The sequence below is a fragment of the Pseudonaja textilis genome, chromosome Z, assembly GCF_049901715.1.
Source record: "Pseudonaja textilis isolate UNSWEBS1 chromosome Z, rPseTex1.2, whole genome shotgun sequence".
Taxonomy (NCBI): Eukaryota; Metazoa; Chordata; class Lepidosauria; order Squamata; family Elapidae; genus Pseudonaja; species Pseudonaja textilis.
The window spans coordinates 102,335,297-102,354,939 of NC_142008.1; the positions used below are offsets into that span (position 1 = coordinate 102,335,297).

General features: G+C 35.8%; 1 protein-coding gene across 1 annotated transcript in view; it reads right to left on the minus strand.

Annotated features, from left to right (window-relative positions):
• KCNA7 (potassium voltage-gated channel subfamily A member 7) overlaps positions 1-17,511 on the minus strand; it is a 34,914-nt gene extending 17,403 nt beyond the window's left edge. The window contains exon 1 of the mRNA XM_026710844.2: positions 16,405-17,511. Coding sequence (XP_026566629.1) covers positions 16,405-16,980 — 576 coding nt within the window. The 5' untranslated portion in view covers positions 16,981-17,511. The remainder of the gene's footprint in view (positions 1-16,404) is intronic.
• Positions 17,512-19,643: the final 2,132 nt, after the last annotated feature.

A 19,643-nucleotide genomic window follows, 5' to 3' on the forward strand; every position in this document is an offset into this window, starting at 1 on the left:
AGCAGGATGTAAGAAATTTAAATCTTATCTCTAGATTTCTTTTTTACACTTTCACAACTTGGTCTTGATTCTTTACACCCTGGAAGTGTTGTTTAATATAAATAGCCTTTGAAAAGTAAATGATGGCACTTTGGAAAGGGCCAACTCGCTGCAGCCAACTTGCCATGATCAATTCACCACGAGATAACTCACTGCAGGACAATTCAACCATTCAATTTAATTATTTAAAATAATTCAAAAATATTTTATTTTTTGCCATTCACATTTCATTTTGTCTCTCCTTTTGCATCCTTTTGTCTCTCCTTTTGCTTTGATATTAGTGTAACTCTTGTCCCGCAGTGAGTTGCCCCATGGTGAGTTGGCCAGGGTGAATTGGCTGCAAGTTGTCTGCGATGATTTGGCCATGGTGAGTTGATATAGACACAACAGAAAATCATGAAGGGGGGGCGGGAACATAATTTTCCATTAACTATAGCCTTAATCTAGATTGGGAGTCCTATCATTGCATTTTCCAAAAATAAAAAATGAAATTATTAATGATGAATATTCTGCTAAAGATATGCCCTTAGTACATTATATAATGTGACCATCTCTGATTATAATGGCCTTCAGACTGGACATGATTGGGCAGAACTCCTCTATTTCTTTGAACTCTGTTATTTTGAATGGTAGACAATACTAAAACATGTGTTCTGTGCTGTCTCAGTCAAAGTAAAAATAATATTAGTTCTGTCCACATTTTTCTAACTGAGAGCAATTATCCCAGATTAATGCAAGGATTAATTCCAAATAATGATTTAATGCTTTACATAATGAGATACATCAATATTACCTATTCAATGGAATAAGAAAAGTTAAATATAACTTAAATAATTATTTTAATTATGGTTTCTCCATAAACTTTGTGCAATGTTATGCAATTATCATTAAAAGGTTTTTATAAATTATATTGATATTTTTAAAATTATATTGAAATAACAAGAACAAAAAGAAAATAAACATGTGCTTCTCTGCACTTCTGACAAGTTTTGAGGGACTTTGTTTTAATTCTTTGATTGGGAAAAACAGGATCAAAATTGCATTCATTGGTAATTTGGATAACTGAATAATGTACAAAGTTTTTGCAACTAAATATGGTAGACAACACGAGTATTTGTTTGAATTGCAGCCTGAATTATACTAGATTTTAGCTATTTATTATTCAACTGTACTAATGTTAAACCCCTGCATCATGCCATCTGTAAATGTAAATAAAATAATATTCTATATTAGCCACTAGTGAACAATGGCATCTTATTGATATTGCAATGAGACTAATATAGAGATCTAGATACTTACCAAAATACAGTTTAGGATTAGAACAGTTTGGATTAGTTTGTTTGAAGACCAAGAAATATCTGTATTTGAATTGTCTGAAAATTGGTCAGATCTGAAAATTGTCTGCTGAAGGACTTAGCTGACACTCACACATAGAGCTGTTAAAAGAAAATCATTTTTTCTAACTTTATCTCAAAAATAATTGATATAAAATAAAAAAAGGAAAATCTTAATAAACCTGAAATTTTTGGAATGGTATGCTTTGAACTGGTAAAACAAAAAACTGAACTCTTGAGCACCAGACAAGATTAATTAGGTGGGGAAAAAAATAGATCAAGCATTTGAAAAAAACAATATTTTGACAACTGTTAAGCATAAGGTAGTTCTATCTTGATATGGAGTGGCAAGACAACCACTGAGATAGGACATGTTGCACAGGTTTAAAAAAAGAATGTTCCGTTAAATAATAACATATCCTAGAAACTAACATCCCATAAGCAGTAAAAAAAACAAGCTGAAAAGAGGTTAGATGTTTCTCTGCAAGAGAACAATGTAAAACGTATATCCCAATCAAAGATGAAATACTGCAGGAAAGATAAAATTGATTGATTGCCCCTCAGATTTGAATATTTTGAAAACTCTTTTGGGAGGTCTCAATCCTAAAAAATTAGCTGCAATAGAATAATTTTGCTAAGATGATTAGGAGGGGGGAATCCAAACGCAAGAATAGAAAAACTCATAAGTGGGCTACAGGAAATGTTTGAAATATTTCTACCAAAAAAAGTGTAATAATTATTGACTGCAGTGATTTCCAAACTACTGCAACTGGTATACAGTATTCAGTGCTTACTTATTATGAATCCGAAAACAACTATGCATAGTCACCATTCAAATTTGCAGAAAGAAGTTGTGTTTAACTTTCTGCAAGATAGAAATTGTATTAGCTTCTGATCACTTAGGGACTCTTGGAAATTTAGAGTTTTTGGTGCACTTAAACGTTGGCATCCAAGTGCTCTTTTCTGCACAATCATGATTTAGCCAGAACTTCAGAGCAACATGAGATGCTTCCAACACAAATTGAATTGTAACCCACCTAGAGTCATTGCCTGAGAAAGCGGGAAGGAAGGCTACATTGTGTGTTGTTGTTTTTTTAATATTTATAGTGCTTTGGAACTGTGAGAACTTGAGAGAAGCATTGGATCCAATCAACTGAACAGAAATTCCTGGGGAAATACAATTTATACTTGAAAGTAGCTATGTCATTTTTAATGAAATACTACATTTTAAAAAATATGTTATTTTTTGCAATATTACAAGTTTTGTGCTGTTAAAAATTGATGTGGCAGTAAGTGTCTATGTAGTAATAAAAATCCAAAGAGTGGTTCTTAAGTAAAAAAAAAAAAAACTTTGGAAAATAGTATCTGTTGAATTTAAAAGTAATTCATGAAAACAGAGTAGACTTCCTCTTTTGCAAATGCATACTTGGAATATCATTGGGAAAGGGCAGTTAAAGGTAAGCAAACTGTACAGAATGATTCTGGCGTCATGGTTTCTTTTTGTGTTTCTTCTTTCCCAAAAGAAGAAACAATGCCTGTTTCACTACATGTGTTATACATTGATGCATGCAACTGGCAGGTCTTCTGTGAGTCAGGAATTTTTAAGAAGTGCTACAAGAAATTAAAAATATAAAACTAAATTTGAGCAATTTCCTGCTTTTAAACACAGTCAAATCTTGCCATAGTGGATTTCTTCCTGCTGTCTGGCTTTACCATTTGCCTTAAACTCCAACGAACAAATCTGATGACAACAAATCTACCACCAACTTTGCTTCTCTTATCATGCGTCAGGTGTGCTAATCCATAAATCATGATCAACAAACCTCAATGGCTAGTGTTTAGAGAAGCTTAGTAACTACAAAATAGGAAATGTTCAATCAGAAAGGTATTTCTAAAAAAAAAAGTTTTCAGGAGAATAACCAAAAAAAAAAAGTGAGAAGAAAGTTATTTTTTTTTATTGTCATATTACATGATATGCATACACATTGCATATTTAAAGCACATTTTAAATCATTAAAAAGAAAATATTTTGAAGAGCAAAATAATAAATCAATTTTTATCAATGTTTAACAACTCTAAAATTAACTGAATTAAAATAATTACTCTGGGTTGAACACTATTATTTGCTCCTCAACAAGCATGTTTTAGATTAAATGCAGTAATTACAGTTTTAATATTGTTTTGCTACTATGAGCATTTGCTGCCTGAATCAGAGTACAAGCCTACTCCTTTGAAAGGCAAAATATTCTGGTCAAATTGTTTGGCAGTCAAGCAGAAAATTAGACATGCCCACTCTGTAAGTATCTGCTACCTTTTGTCACATAAACTCAGGCTGTCAGGGGCAACTGCCTGCTGGAAGAGAATTTTGGCACTCCATACAATTTCCAATTAAGGCAACTTGATTTCACAGCAGAGAAAATTTAACTTGATGCAGCAAGAATCATAACTCAGTTTAACCCTACCAGCTGTGGTCAGGCCGTTACATAAAATAACTTGGCTCCCATGTTCTAAGCAACCAGCTGTGGATACTGATGGTTTTGTCTAGATGAGGAGAACAAAATGAGAGGATTATCCCTGCTTCTCAGTTTCTGAGGGGGAGAAGTGCTGTAAAGAGACTGAAAATAATATTTTTTGGAAATGATCTAAGTGGGTTAACTCAATTTTAGGAAGAAAAAAGCAGTTATATATAGTCTGCTCCCTATTTGCACCTTATCACGGGAAAGAATTCATTATTTGACTCCAAATGGAAACCTTATACAGTATTACATTTGGGAAGAGAAGGCTTTGATTCTGGTCCCTATGGAACTCTATCTTTACCATCAGTACTGCAGTTGTTTTTTCAACAGTCTTGGAGCTGTTACATAAAACACAATAGCTGAATTATTATTATATTTGAAGTCCTGTATTGTCTCTGTTGTGGGAGGCTCCTGGCCTTCCACCATATGAAAAGGCCATGGAAGTGTTTCATGGAATATTATTATATAACATTTTTTATTAAAAGAATGTAAGTGCACATGAAGAGCATTATTCAGTTCTGTGTCGGATTATTTAACCTGAACAACTTGAAATAGTTTAGAATAAAGATATGCCTCATTGAGCTTAACTGAGTGATTCACTCATGTAATTCATAAATGCTTTTTGCTTTTTCTTTATATAATCTGCATTTCATCTATATTGTCGTTAAAAAAATCTGTTTCCCCTTTCTGTCTTAACATTTACAGCATTCTTATATTTATGTACAAAAACAGAAAAGATCCAGTAATCTTTCTGGTGTCCCATATAAAAGTTTTAGCTGGTTAGTTTTTTTCTACCAATAGAAAGTTTCTGCATTACATAAAATCTTGTGTACCAATGAGTAACTACAGTAACAACATAGTAAGGGATCTGGATCTCAATGAAACTTAATGATCTGCAGTTTCCTTTATTGTGATAATACTGCACCAATGTCCAAATGTATAGACATATAAATATTGGAGAAATGTGGGGTAAGATATCATAGAATATCTTTCCACTTTCTTGAAAATGCTACTGAGTTTAGTAGATCATCCAGACAGATTTAGGCCCAGTTCACAGAATCAAGTAGGCCTGCTTTTGCCTTCATTGCACTAACAGCTTTCAACAATTTTTAAATTATAAGTTTAATATGAATTACACCATAATCTGTACTGTGCTAGATATTATTCCTAATGCAACTGAATTACTGTTATCTCATATTTACTTTAATATTTAATACTGAAATATTTCAAAGATCTAGATAATGACAATGGCCCAGTTTACTCAACAAGCTAAGAACAAAAATGTCTTCAATAGTTTTGGCATTGTATATTGTATGAAGTGGGCCATTGTGTGTGTTCAATGAGAAGAGAATTAACTGTTTAATTCAAACTATAGCAAAGCAAATCACAGTGTGGAATAATATGTATGAAATTTATCACTTATTATATGAATATATGAAAACCAGCAATGTCTCACAAGAGTAATTCTACAATTATTTCAGCATGGTATCCTATCTCATACTATGTCAAATCAATTATTTAATATTATTAGGTGATCAAGGTTTATTCAAGCTGTATACAAACATCAGTAAGGCAGTGGATCAACTCTAGTGTTTATGTAAGTTGAAGCAGATGCTAATTAACAGATACATTTAAAAGAGAAAATCTTTAAGTTAGGACAGGAGTAAATTACAGCTAACTTAATTATTTCTATTGGATGTTAATAAATGGCATAGCATAAGAATTTAACTAGCAATGAAGAAACAAAACCACTTGGTTGAGACATATTATTGCAGTGTCATAATACACTATGGTTTACTTTCAGTTTAGTGTTAAGTTCTGAACTCAGTTTTTGTCAGTTTATTGTGACTTATTGGCCTGACATAACGATGTCAGAACCCAGTCAGTGGAAAAAGATTAAATAAAGTTTAACTGTTCCTCCCAAAAATTGTATGCATTATATTATTAAGATAGAAAGTGTATCTTGTTAAAATTATCTATTGTCTGTATAGTACTAGTTCACTTAATATGTGTACTCTTGCTCACAAATGTTTTAGTCTCTATGGAAGATTAGTTATGGTGAGCATCACCTGCATAGAATACAAAATATTGATGGCTAGGAAAACAATGTATGCCACCTTGAGTCTGACGGAGATAGCAGAGGTAAGGAAATTTAGGTAGTTAGGCAAATTGCTAATTAAAATGTAGAGGCACTAAAAAAAGGAACATGAAGGAAGGCAGATGTTTTCTAAGAAATATAAATCAGATTATCATTGCCTGAGAGACCAATGTAGCAGAAAAATGAATAATGAAGATGGGTCAAAGTACTATACAGCTTAAAAAGATTATCGCCGGACATAGAAATAGATGATATAATATAATTGGTAAGAAATGGGCACTGCACTCATGGAAACCTAAATTAGTACACCAGTAAAATACTGTAGATATAGTATATTTGGATTTCAATAAGGCATCTAACAAAGTAGACCACAATCTACTTCTTGGTAAGCTAGAAAAATGTGGGCTAGACAGCATGAGCACTAGATAGATTTGTAGACAGCTGACAAACCACACTCTCTGTATCACTTAATGGAACTACATATATATGAGGGAAGAGAGCAGTGGGGTGCTCCAAAGTTCTGTTTTAAGCCCAGTAGTTTTCACTGCAATATATTCATCAATGGCTTAGATGAGGGGATAGAAGCGGAATTCCTCAAATTTGCAGATGACACCAAGCTGTAAGAACTAGCTAATAACCCAGAAGATAGGTTCAAGATCCAGATGGATCTTAATGGATTTGAACACTGGGCCCTATCTAACAAAATGAAATTCAGTGCAGAGAAAAGTAAGGTTTTAGACATAGGCAAGAAAAATCAAATGTACAAGTACAAATTAGGTGAAACTTGGCTTAATAGCAATAACTGTGAGAAGGATCTTGGAGACCTAGAACATAATCACTTAAATATGAGCCAGCAGTGTGCTGCAGCTACCCAAAAAACCAGTGCAATCCTAGGCTGCATTAACAGAGGGATAAAATCAAGATCATATGAAATGTTAGTACTGCTTTATAAGGCCTTTATAAGACCACGCCTTAGAATATTGCACGCAGTTTTGGTTGCTCCAATATAAAAAAGATGCTGAGACTCTGAAAGAGTGCAGAGAAGAGCAACAAAGAGGATCAGAGGGCTAGAGGCTAAAACATATGAAGAATGTTTGCAAGAATTGGGTATGTGTAGTATAATAAAAAGGACTGGGGCGACATGACAGCAGTGTTCCAATATTTAAGAAGCTGCACAAAGAAGAGGGAGGGGTGTTAAGCTATTTTCTAAAGTACCAGAGGTAGAAATTTCCTGATAGTTAAAACAATAAATCAGTGGAACACCTTGCCTTCAGAAGTTATGGGTACTTTATCACTGAAAGCTTTTGAAACGAGACTGGACAGCCATTTGTCTGAATAGGGTCTCTTGCTTGTGCAGGGGATTGAACTAGAAAACCTCCAAGATCCCTTTCAACTCTGTTATTCTGTTAAATCCTGAGTTAGAATTTCCAATAGGAAGAATGTAAAAGAAATTTGCCTTCAATATAATTTGATGCATATTAATTCAACTGTAAACACAGTTATTTCCTGGAAATTTACTATGTGAATGAGTAGTTTTTAACCCCTAAATGGCAAATTTAGGTGAGATTGGCCCTTGTTGAAATTAGATTTATTTCTGATTTTTACATAGTCATGCATAGGATTATTAATATGCTATCATTTTGGATGAATCATTAAAGAGAAAGAAAAGAAGATATAACCTTAAAATTAGGTTTTACACCAAAAGATAAATAGACCATGTTTTAAAGGAGAAAAAAGAAGTGGCTTCACAAAAATAAGCTGGAGTGCAGTAGTAGTAAGGTGACCAACCATTCTCCTTTAGGGAGGACAGTTCTTCTTTTGTAAGTTCTGTCCTCTCTCAAAAAGTGTCCTACATGTCCTCCTTTTTGATATTTGAAGACTAATCTGTAAATCTCCGTATTTGATCGATGCCAATCTGATCCGTTGTGTGTGATGTGACGTATTTGTATTTGACATGATGATTCATCAAGGCTTGGTACATTGCGGTGAGACGCAATTATGAGACACATGCGCTCCACACAAGAGAATTGTTTTGAGAGAGTGTATCACGCATAAGAGTGCACCATGCACAAGTGACTTTGTTTTTTTTCTTCAATTTATGTGTGTCCTCCTTCTCATTAAAAAAGTTGTAAAAAAGTTCCTGTAAAAAAGTTGGGTCACCTCAGTAGTAGAATAACTCCACTTTCATGGACATACATAGCTGGATAGCTGCACTGAGATTGGAATGATGAAGAGGGAGAGGAAATGTTATGTATGACTGAGAGCACAGGATGGAAAAGGATGGGAGGATCTTTATGGTAATGTGCCCCAGAGGGATTCCTCTGTTTTCAAAAGGTACTTCTAGCCTTTAGAATTAAGAACATTCTACCAGTTTACCCTCTTTTTCTGCTGCCATCCGGATCCCTAGTTGGTGAACCCTGCAATATGGAAGATATTAATCCTGTTCGTCTGCTTGCTCCAGCTAAGCTAGCAGATAATTAGCACCAGTTGCTAGCAGGAAAGCTGACGCCAAAGAAATCTTGTTGGACAGAATCTGTATAAGCTATTTTGGATGAGTAAAGATCTGCAAGGTTTGAGTACAAGCTATTCAGGAAGTATGTGTGGATAAACAGGATAACGCTGACCAGGAAATTCCTTACACCATCTTTTCCTGATATGTCAGGTCAAAATTTTCACCATTCCTAGTCAGTACACGGTCTCATGATATTCGGAGGGCACAAGCTTCAAAAAGGTGCACTAGCACATCTATCCTGAGAACTGTAAACCACAAAATCAGATGCCAGGTTGTTATTTCTTACGAGACAAATTTGGTTTAACATTTCTTGGAATGAAAATATGAATTCATATTTGACTTCTTTCAAACATAGCAAGAACTTCATTTTATTGTTCACTTTTCTCTTCACATAGTTGAACTTTATTTTTTGAAATATGACTTTTTGCACGATCATCTAAAAGTATTCCTAAATATGAAGAGATAGGAATTACACTAGACATGATAATAGGAAGCGAAAAGGGAAAACTCTGCATTTGAGAAACTTATTAATAGAATTGTGCAACATGAATAAGGTAAAAAACTCATTTTGCTGAATGATGAGTTAAATCTAGAGTGATTATGATTGTGAAACATGTTTCATTTTTTACTGTGATCTCATGCAAATGGAATCCACTTTTATTGAAGCAGAAGGATTCCTACCCAACTCCCTCAAAATTTACCCTTATTTTGATACCTGAGAAAAATATATAATTTTAAAAATATTTATAATAAATTAGGACAGATTAAATTAAAACAAAAGAAAGAACAGAATTGATTTCTCCTTCATATTCCTATTGCTTAGCTTTGTGGTTCTCGGAATTTTGGACAGATGGCATTGGTAGTGAAGATAATGGGTGCAGGTCCAGGTTTCCACTGCCTCCTTCTTCACCCCAGCTGTGACAGTGTTCACATCTTTTTTCTTTGTATTTGTCCCATTGAACATTCTAGCAATTCTCCTTTCCAGGCAATAACTCTAGTATTTTAATATTTTTAGTATTTATTTGATTTGTCAATCGCTTACAAGCTACAGGTATAAGAATAAATATAGTTTTGAACACATGAGATAGATACTTATAAGAAAAATAAAAAACAATGGGACAGGGACGGTAGGCATGATTGGTGCACTTATGCACGCCCCCTACAGGCCTCTTAGGAAGGGGGTGAGGTCAATAGTAGACAGTCTAAGGTTAAAAATTTTGGGGTTTGGGGAAGAAACCACAGAGTCAGGTAGAGTATTCCAAACATTGACCGCTCTGTTGCTGAAGTCGTATTTTCTGCAGTCAGGTTTGGTGCAGTTAACCTTGAGTTTGTATCTATTGTGTGCTCTTGTATTGTTATGATTGAAGCCGAAGTATTCATTTGCAGGTAGGACATTGCAATGTATGATTTTATCTACTACATTTAGATCGGACCGGAGGCGGCATAGTTCTAGGTTTTCTAGGTCTAGAGTTTCAAGTCTGGTGGCATAAGGTATTCTGCAATGAGTAGAGGAGCGGAGAACTCTTCTTGTGAAATATTTCTGGACTTTTTCAATTGTGTTAATATCAGATACATGATATGGGTTCCAGACTGATGAGCTGTATTCAAATATAGGTCTAGCAAATGTTTTGTATGCTCTAGTTAGTAGTGTGATATTACCAAAGAAGCTATGTAGGATTAGATTAACAACTCTTAATGCCTTTTTGGCTATGTAGTTACAGTGGCCTCTAGCACTCAGATTATTTGAGATGAGTACTCCAAGGTCCTTGACAAAGTTTGGATCCTCAACAAGGTCTTGACTATTTAGCTTGTATTTTATTTTCTGATTTTTTCCTGCCAATATGTAACATAGGGAATGCTAAAAGAAAGGGAGAATAATCAAAAGGAAAAGAGTTATAGAGTAAGATCTAGTTGATCAAAAATGATGTGGGCTACTTACACCAAAACCTCTGAGGAAGTAGGTGGCTGGAGGATGAGGCATTTCCACACTTTCATCTATATATACATATATATCTGACACAGACATCTCTCAAAGATTGCTTTATTTGGATAGTAACTGGTACATCTGTGGAATCCTGAATCTGAAAGTTTCAGGCTTCCTTGCAATATTCAAAGTACAAATCCATTCCTCCTTAGCCGTCATCACATCACATGGTCCAATCACAATCTGTCCTAAAATAAGATTCTTATTTCATTCTGTGCCATACTCAATGACCTTGAACTAGCAAAAGAATTTTATTTTGTTTACTTAGAGGTACTCAATTGAATCCCCCCTCCCACTTTCTCAGGCTTGTGGCAGCATGGGAGCATCAAATCTCAACATGGCTTCCAAAGCCGACATATACTGATACAGAGGGCAGTTCTGGGAAAATGTGGTAGTGCAAAATTGCACAGGCTCTTCTTGACCTCTCAGCAGCCTTTGATACAAGGCTGCTATCCTTTAGGGCCTGTTATGGAGCAACACAGTTCTGTGCTGGTTTAGATCCTTTCTCAAAGGTTCTTCCCAAACAATGTTGATAGAGAGTGAGAGATCCAGCCACAAGCAAGTCTCTTACATTATACCAAAGGGCTCAATTTCTACTCCTGGAGCTTCAAGATCCAGGTCTCTGACATCTTTAGTTCTAGATGGAGTTGAACTATCCGGTTCAGACCCAGTGCACAACTTAAAGGTTCTTTGCAGAGCTTTGGTTAGTGCATCAATTGCAACCTTTCCTAGATCAGGACGCCTTGTGCTCAGTCACTCAAGCCCTAGTAATCTGTCTTCTGAATTATCATAATGTGCTTTTCATGGGGCCATCCTTGAAATGCATTTGGAAGCTTCAACTGGCACAAAGTGCAGCAGTCTTTGGAGACCATAGAATGACCTATGATATATCACTGCTTTGCACTCATCTGCTTCATTTTCCAAAATGCAGAGTTCTATAAAATGTGTTTTAAGAAGAAAAGGGATGTCTATAGATTCCAGAAGAAATAGTGAAGGATGGAAAAAAGATAGGCTCAAGTCAAAATGAACCCGCTTTCCAGGGAATAATTTGATACAGGACAATTCAACAAATACGAAAGTTAAATTAATTTCAGTGGAACTGTGGCCAATAAATCAAATCAGAAATAGAAGAGTTACAATAATTTTAATGAAAAGATGATCACCAATAATAAAAGTAACTGAATGAGACTATTAATACATCATTGAATTGTCCCACAATGAGAATTCCCATGGCGAGTTGGCCATGGCAAGTTGCCCTAAACTTGGCTCAAGTTGCTATCAACTCCTGGACAGATCTCATACATTTTTATACCAATGTGAAATGGTTTCTTCAAGGATTTTTCTCCAACTTCCCAGTATCACCGACAACCATAGATTTTAAAATAATAACCAGATCTGATTCTACACTTTTTCAAGATCAGCCAAGGTTGACTAGTGCACAACCTGCTGTGAATGGAATGGAGAAGGAGTTAAGAAAGAAAATATATTTGTTCTATTTGTTCCTAGAAGAGAATAGAAATTCTTTTTTTCTTTTCAAATGGATGGAGCAATCACGGTGTGTGAAAGAATAGACACAGTGGTGATATGTACTTACACTGTAGGCTGATTAAGACTTCTGATTGCCTTCCCTTCTGATGAAGATTACAAGACCTGAAAGTTCCAATTCATGTAGATAAATTAGAGAGTCAAGCTTTTCCTTGGAGATGTCCATAGGTGGTGTTAGGAAAATGACAAATTTAAAAAAACCACAACAGGAAGATAAAGAGGAAGGCCAATAATTATAGCAATTTTGATTGTGGCTTGACAGGAATTTATTGTGAAGCAAAAGCATAGAATTGTAGAGATGTGGAACTGGATCAAACACAAAGATCCTTTAATCCAGCCTGCAGTAATGTGTAGGAAAACTAAACCAACCATCTTGAGGGGACTCTACCCACCTTCTTCTTAAAAGCCTCTAGAAGTAGAAAACCAACAAATTCTGTAGGTAAGATTGTTACTATAGGAAGTGACCAACTTATCCCATGGAAAGGATCAAATGTGTCCTCAATCTCAAGTACCGTCACATCCACTAGAGTTCTAAGTCCAGCCCACCTTTAATTCCACTAACTCTTTATCAACTGCCAATTTGCTTTGACTGTAAGTAGTTCAGATTCTTGTAGAGAACTAGCATGGAATAAACTTGTACTCACTTAAGCAGCCTTGGTTCCTGGTTTCTTAGGCCTGACAGTTCCACTGTTGTACTGTTCTTTTTGTCAGAGGGTTTTTCCTTATATTTAAACCAAGTATGGGCAATTGTAATGTATACCTATTATCTCGGGTCTTAATTTCTATAACAATGTATAATTGTTTCTGACAATCTTCCTTAAAGCACACTTTTATATACCTGAATGTTGATCTCATGTCTCTCTACAATCTTTTTTTTTCAATGGGAATTTCCCAATTTTCTTTCATCTATCCTTATGAAGAATGTCTCATCTATCTCTGTATCATCTTTGCTGTTCTGCTTAACATTAATAACCTCTTGAAAATATGTTTTCCAAAAGCAGGTGGAGTCTCACTAGTACAGAGTAGAGAGAATACAGAATTCACATGCCTTTAATACAGTGCTTCCACTGATGCATCCCAAACTGATATTAGCCCTTCTAGAAACCATTTTGTACTCGTGATCAGATTGTTTTCAGTAGCAATATGAACCCATCTTCAATGTAGTGCTTCCAAGCTATGAATGTGTAGCCTGTATTCCCCTTCATAAATGGAGCATCTTATATTTCTCTTAATTGAAAGGCATTTTGTCCTCTGAGCCCAATCTTCCAATGTCTTGATTAGGCTGCATTTTTTTGTTCTCTATATCCTGTCAAATCTTCCAATTTTATGTCCTTCATAAATCTGATAAGCAACCAAGCAATCCCACTATCCAGATCATTTGTAAAAATGTTGAATACTGACTCAAAGATAAACATGGCAGGAGCCCATTGGTTACAGCTCTTCAACTTAATGTAAAGCTATGAATGCCAAATATTTGAATGCAGATAGCCAGCCCATTGTAGGTCCACTTTATTGTAGTGTCTCCAAATGTTATATATCCTGAGCATACAGATAACAATACTTCTCATCTAGACAGCTTGCATTATTCATAGAATTTTGTGGGTGAGTACAGATAACAATGCTTCAACCTGAATCTCTCTAAGAACAAAATATCCCCACAGTACTTTTGTTGCACTAGGAATATCCATCTGAAAACATGTATGATTACCATTTCTTATTAATTGTATTGCTTTGAAAGGAAAAAGAACAAGCTATTTAGTATAAATAAAAGTTAAAAAGTTCAAGGCAACCTATATGAAAAGGTGGGAAATAGCTTTTATCCTTACAATTATGTGAGAAGTTGAGTTAAGAGATATTGAGTGATCAAAGATCACCCAATGAGCTCCATAGTTAAGCAGAAACTTGGATCTCCCCAATTCCTCTCTAGATACAATAACAAAGTGGTTCTGAGTTAAATAGAAGGAGGAGATATTTAATATTGTATTTTGCAACTGAGTTTCTGCTATCAACTTTTCCTGGCTGAACTACTTTTCATCTCTTAAGTGTCCCAGTTTCTTCTTTCCAATAGTATAAGACTCCGAAATGAAGCAGCTTAATAAGTGAAGTATCTAGAAATGAACCCTCTTGAGTGTTCTCCTTTTATAACCTAGAGGGCAGAATTACAAATTTCACTAGCCAAGATGGAGTATTTCCAGAGATTATTCAGTGAAAGGAAAGTTTATACTTTTCCTCCATATGCTGAATTTTCCCCTGAAAATTTTCCCCTCCCAGTTGAGAAAACTTAAGAGCTGGTTGGGAATCAGACAAAAGACAATATAAATTAACCATTGTATGAAGAAGAAGAAATACATATTTATTTCATTCCTATTCCTGTACTTCTCTGCAAGTATTTTACATCAATTTCTTTGTATCTTATCCTTTCTACAAAGTCTCAATATTCCCAATGTGCATGGAGAATGATGGGAGTTGTAGTTCAACACATTTTGAAGCAACACATATAGCCAGGCTGCACTATTTGTACATTGATGATATATGATCTTTTGGGGACTCCATGATATGTATAGTCTCTGAGGGCATTTTTTGTGGCAGACAGAAAGACAAAGGCAAAATCAGAGCTCAGGCATTCATTGGGTCCAAAATCTCCTACGTGTTACATCTTTACACCTCCTTTCCCAACGTGAACTTTTTCAGTTGTCATTGGGTTAAACCCCCTTCCCCTGATCATTATTCACAGGAACAATATTCACAGGAAATGACAAGCACATTTTCATTTCATCTTATTTAATGGCTCTTGGCTGGAAGCACTATTTTACGGTTTCCTAAATTTTACCATCTTCTTCAATATTCAGTGGCACAATTGTATTTAGTGTGATTGAAACATTCCAAAGATAGTAGAGACAAATGAAATGACATTGGCTGGAGAAGGATATGGTGGAGGAAGACATACTTAGACAAACCAAAAACATATTTTTAGCTGAGACCATGCAATCTCAATTTGAAAGATACATGAACAAGAAATATGTAAGAGATGCTATGTATGTTGACACTGTAGCAAAGAATGGAACTGTATGAATTTTATATTACTATTTCAACTATCCCATTATCGACTATCTAGTGGTGCTGAATCATTATTCTGCCAACTTTTAAAATCTGGGATTTGCAATCTAAACACATCTGGAGAATATTACATGAGTGAAAGCTGGTTTAAAAGTTGACACTGAAAGTCAAACAATTCTCTCTATCTTGCTTTTGTTTTGTTCCTTTTTGAATTCCAAGGTTTTGCAAACATAGTACAGTATACAGGTTTTTAGGATTATACTTTTTGCTGAGTCAACTAGCAAGATAATCAGCCCGTTAGGACAAAGGATTTCAACTTTTGTTTGGGGACATGTTTGAGAGGACTGAAAATCACAGAGGCTAACCATTACAACATGGCAGCAGATGGAGGAAGAATCAAAACACAGAATAATTAGCATTGAAAAAAATGTTGATTTGTGAGGGAATATTACCTTGTTGAGAGTTACTGTCGTCATTATTATAACTTCAACAATTTTCAGTCCCAATGCCTAACTTTATTGCCACCCCATCACACAATACTACAGAAAATAAGGAGGCTCTGAAAGCCATGTAGAGCAACAGTGGGTTAAAAAAAATGAGTTTTGAGTAATGTTAGTCAAGACCATAATAGTTGGAGATCCCCACATTCTTCATGGCCTATGATACACTAATAGACACATGTTATCTTAAGGAGAACAGAAGCATGGCTATTTCAACTGATTCTCTGGTTATTATGTTCACAATCAACTATGAAGTTTCTGCAATGAAAAGTACAGTCCGTTGTACTTAGAATCAAGGTGGCATTGAGTTTTCAGATGGAGACCAATAAAGTAAAGAAATGGTTGCATCATTAAGCTACTTATTTTTAAAAGAATTAAAGAAGTAACAATTTAAAATTCATATTTGATTTTTGCAAATATCAGATACAAATTAAAAGAGTAAGGGTATCAGAATGATAAACTCTAACTCTTGAATGTCAAAATACTGGTAACAATACTGCTGTTTGTATGACAGAAATAGAGGTTTATCTGAACCAGTAAGAGAATATTATACCTGAAATTCATAAAACAATTTAAATTATAATTTGGAATTAGAGTAATTGCCCTAAAAGTTAGAATTCTACATTTATTGCATTACAACTCTCATTAGCATTCGACAAAACAGCTGCTCTTGTCTAAGATCTGGGTACCAACTGGGGAAGAGGATTCTGAAGGAAAATATATTCCGAAATATCAATAATCATCATTCAGAGAAAGTAGAACAGAGAAAACAATGTAATCAGTTATAGAAAAAAAATCAGTATAGCTTTCATTACTTACTGGCAAAGACAGGTCGCTCTCATCCCGAAACTCAGGTAAAGTCTCCAGGCAAAAAATCACGATGGAGATAAGAATGACCATAACTGAAATGATGGCAATGATGCGGGCAGCCTGGGAACTCTCTGGATGTTCAAAGAGTAGCCACACTTGTTTGAGAAATTCTCTCTCAGGCATAGGTTGCTCTTCTTCCTTAATGAATCCTTCATCATCACGAAATTTAGTGAGAGCTTCTTCACCCAGTTGATAGAATTTGAGTTCCTCCAAAAAAACATCAAGTGGGACATTGATTGGCCTTCGAAGCCGTCCTCCAGATTGGTAATAATACAGAATAGAGTCAAAGGAAGGCCGGTTGCGATCAAAGAAGTATTCATTACGCAATGGATCATAATATTGCAAGCGCCGCAGAGGATCACCCAGTAAAGTATTGGGGAACTGCCTCAAGGTCTTTACTTGGGTCTCAAATCGTAAGCCAGAAACATTTATCACCACCCGCTCACAACAGTCCTTGTGGGAATGTCCCCCACAGTGGACAATGGGCTCACTTTCCCCTGCAGTCAGTGGCAGTAGCTTCTCCATGGTAGAGCTGGCAGCTACAGAGAGCCTGAGATGATGTAGGAGGTCATGATTCGAAGTTCACCCAATTCTGAGGCCTTCTCCAGAGAACTCCCAGTTCAGATATTCTATCCTGTATCCTTTCCAATATCAGTCTATTCACACTATTTGTATCTCAGCTGACATCTTTTCTCCTAATTCCCCTTCATCTATTTTGACTCATTCACTCCCTGATTTAAACATATCTGCTCTAATTTCTAATTTACTTCTCTCCTCCTCTTCCTTTTGCTATATAATTTCCTTAGGTCCTGCCATATCCTTTCTTTTCCTACCTTTCTCTTAAAGCTGATTGTCTTCAGCCCTGGATAACCACACTGTCATCTCGACACCACTCTCAAAATTGATTTGGTATTTCAAAGGGGTTATAGCCACAACTGAGATTCCCCCCCTCCCCAACTGTCCTTCTCTATGTCCCCTTTCTGAGAATACCCCTGTCTTCCAGTGCCAGCGTCAAGGTTTCTGCCTGTAAACACTTTCCCTAGACCTAAGGATATCAGATTGCCCCAGGACGTTACAGACTCTTGGACCCCTTGCCAAAATCCCAGCACCGCCTCCAACTCCATGCCTAAAAGCAATCCCAACAGCACTCTGATCAGAAGAGGGAAGAGCTAAAAATAACTAAAAGTGACATAGGGGCAGGCAGAATGCCCAGGGCAGAGAAAAAGGTGGGCAGACACCTTCAGAAGAATACAGAAGACTCCCAGTGAGAACTTTTGGGCTCCCCTGTAAAGAGAAGTAGTGCTTGAGCCTGGACATCCCAGCCTTTCAAAGGAGACTAGGGCCTCACGAGTCTATAAGAGTAAACAAAGATCGAATCTGGGCTCAAATCGTACTCTGAATCATAGATTAGAGGTTAAGAAGATGACAAACTAAAGCAAATTTAGGCTCTATCCTTTCCAGAAACTATCAAGTCCTTTCTGAGTTGTGGTTTCAAGAGGCAACACAGTCATACAAAGTGTTCCCCCCACCTACTGTATTGCTTAACAAGATTCCATATATAATTTAAACTTATATTTGTTCCTTCTTTTCTTTGGGTTTTCCCTTTCAGCAAATGCTAACATCTTACAAAAATTTGATTCTGTTGTGTTTTTACCTTCCCGTATCTTAATGCCTTATACATAGATTCTATATAGCTAAGGAAACACATTACAGTATGCTGTTGACATATATCAGAGCAAATGTAGGAAAAACAAATACAAAATAAGCAAGCATATATTTCACAATACTGACATAGTCACCTAATTTTCAGTCTGCTGTTCAAGTATTGACTTGAATGTGGGTAATGTCAAGGTGTTTATTTTTTTATGGTTCTCTAACTTTAAATTGGACTTTGACAGTCTCTCTTCAAGAAATAATTTCCAGAAATAGAGGGTTGTTCTTGAACATGCTTTTTGATAAAGGATGCAGAACATGTAACAACCATGCACAGAATTGTTTTTGCTGCCTTTAGATATTTAACTAGTCTCCTCTTTTACCTGCTTTAAGATCTGATCAGAAACACATTTCTCTTGCTTTTCTTTCAGGATGTTCTATTTGGTTCCTTTGATGATAGTCTTCCTCTTGCTAGCTTTATAATTGCATACAGTATGGGTTTAACCTTCTCTTTGACTTTCCATTTAGTTTACTGCAAAGTGGGCCCAAACTTCTAACATCTCCCCTTTTCTCTCAAATTCATTTGACTATAAAAACATAAATGGAGTCTGTTCACATTTGTTCACATTATCCAATATAATTTGACATTATTTTATCATTAAGGTGTACAAGATAATATACATTTCACGTGTTTTGTTTCTCATTCTAAAATGTTCTATATTAAAAAGCAAACCTCCCACCCTCCAAAAGATGTAAAGCAAGGTCTTGTGTTCTGAATTGCAAGGAAAGTTTATGTAACCAGATTATGAATCAGATCATCTTCTTCAGACTTGATCTATGTGAACATCTATTTCTCCATTTAAAATATTTTGTACTTTAAAAAAAGATTTAGCTCCTTTTTCTAGTTTTATGCTTTCTACCCAGTGGTGGGATTCAATTTTTTTTACTACTAGTTCTGTGGGCGTGGCTTGATGGGAGTGGCAGGGAAAGGATACTGCAAAATCTCCATTTCCACCCCACTCCAGGGGAAAGATACTGCAAAATCCCATTCTCTCCCCACCCCACTAACCTGCTTTCTGTGCAGGGCAAAAAAAGAAGACCCAGCCAATCAGCTGGGAATTGGAAGGCAGAGAATAGATAGGGACGGAGACAGTCAGAGGTGGCATTTGCTGGTTCTCTGAACTACTCAAAATTTCTGCTACCAGTTCTCCAGAACTGGTCAGAACCTGCTGAATACCACCTCTGCTTCTGCCTAAAGGGCTGTGATTCAAGATTCTTTGTTCTAGCCCATCTTTTTCACATTGATTTGGAAAAAGGGCCAAACTAGGTTTATTATTTGTGCTAGCATTCCACAGATGAGAAATGTGCAGCTTTCCCGCCCCCCATAGGGTCAGGAATTAAGACTGATCTACCATAACTGGCTTTTTGAACAACTGCTAAGGTGACCTCTGAAATTTATTCAGAATTTTGCAGTCCATGTATAGTAGTTCTTGGCTTTTGAGTTGTGCTAGAGCAGGGGTCGCCAACCTTTTGGA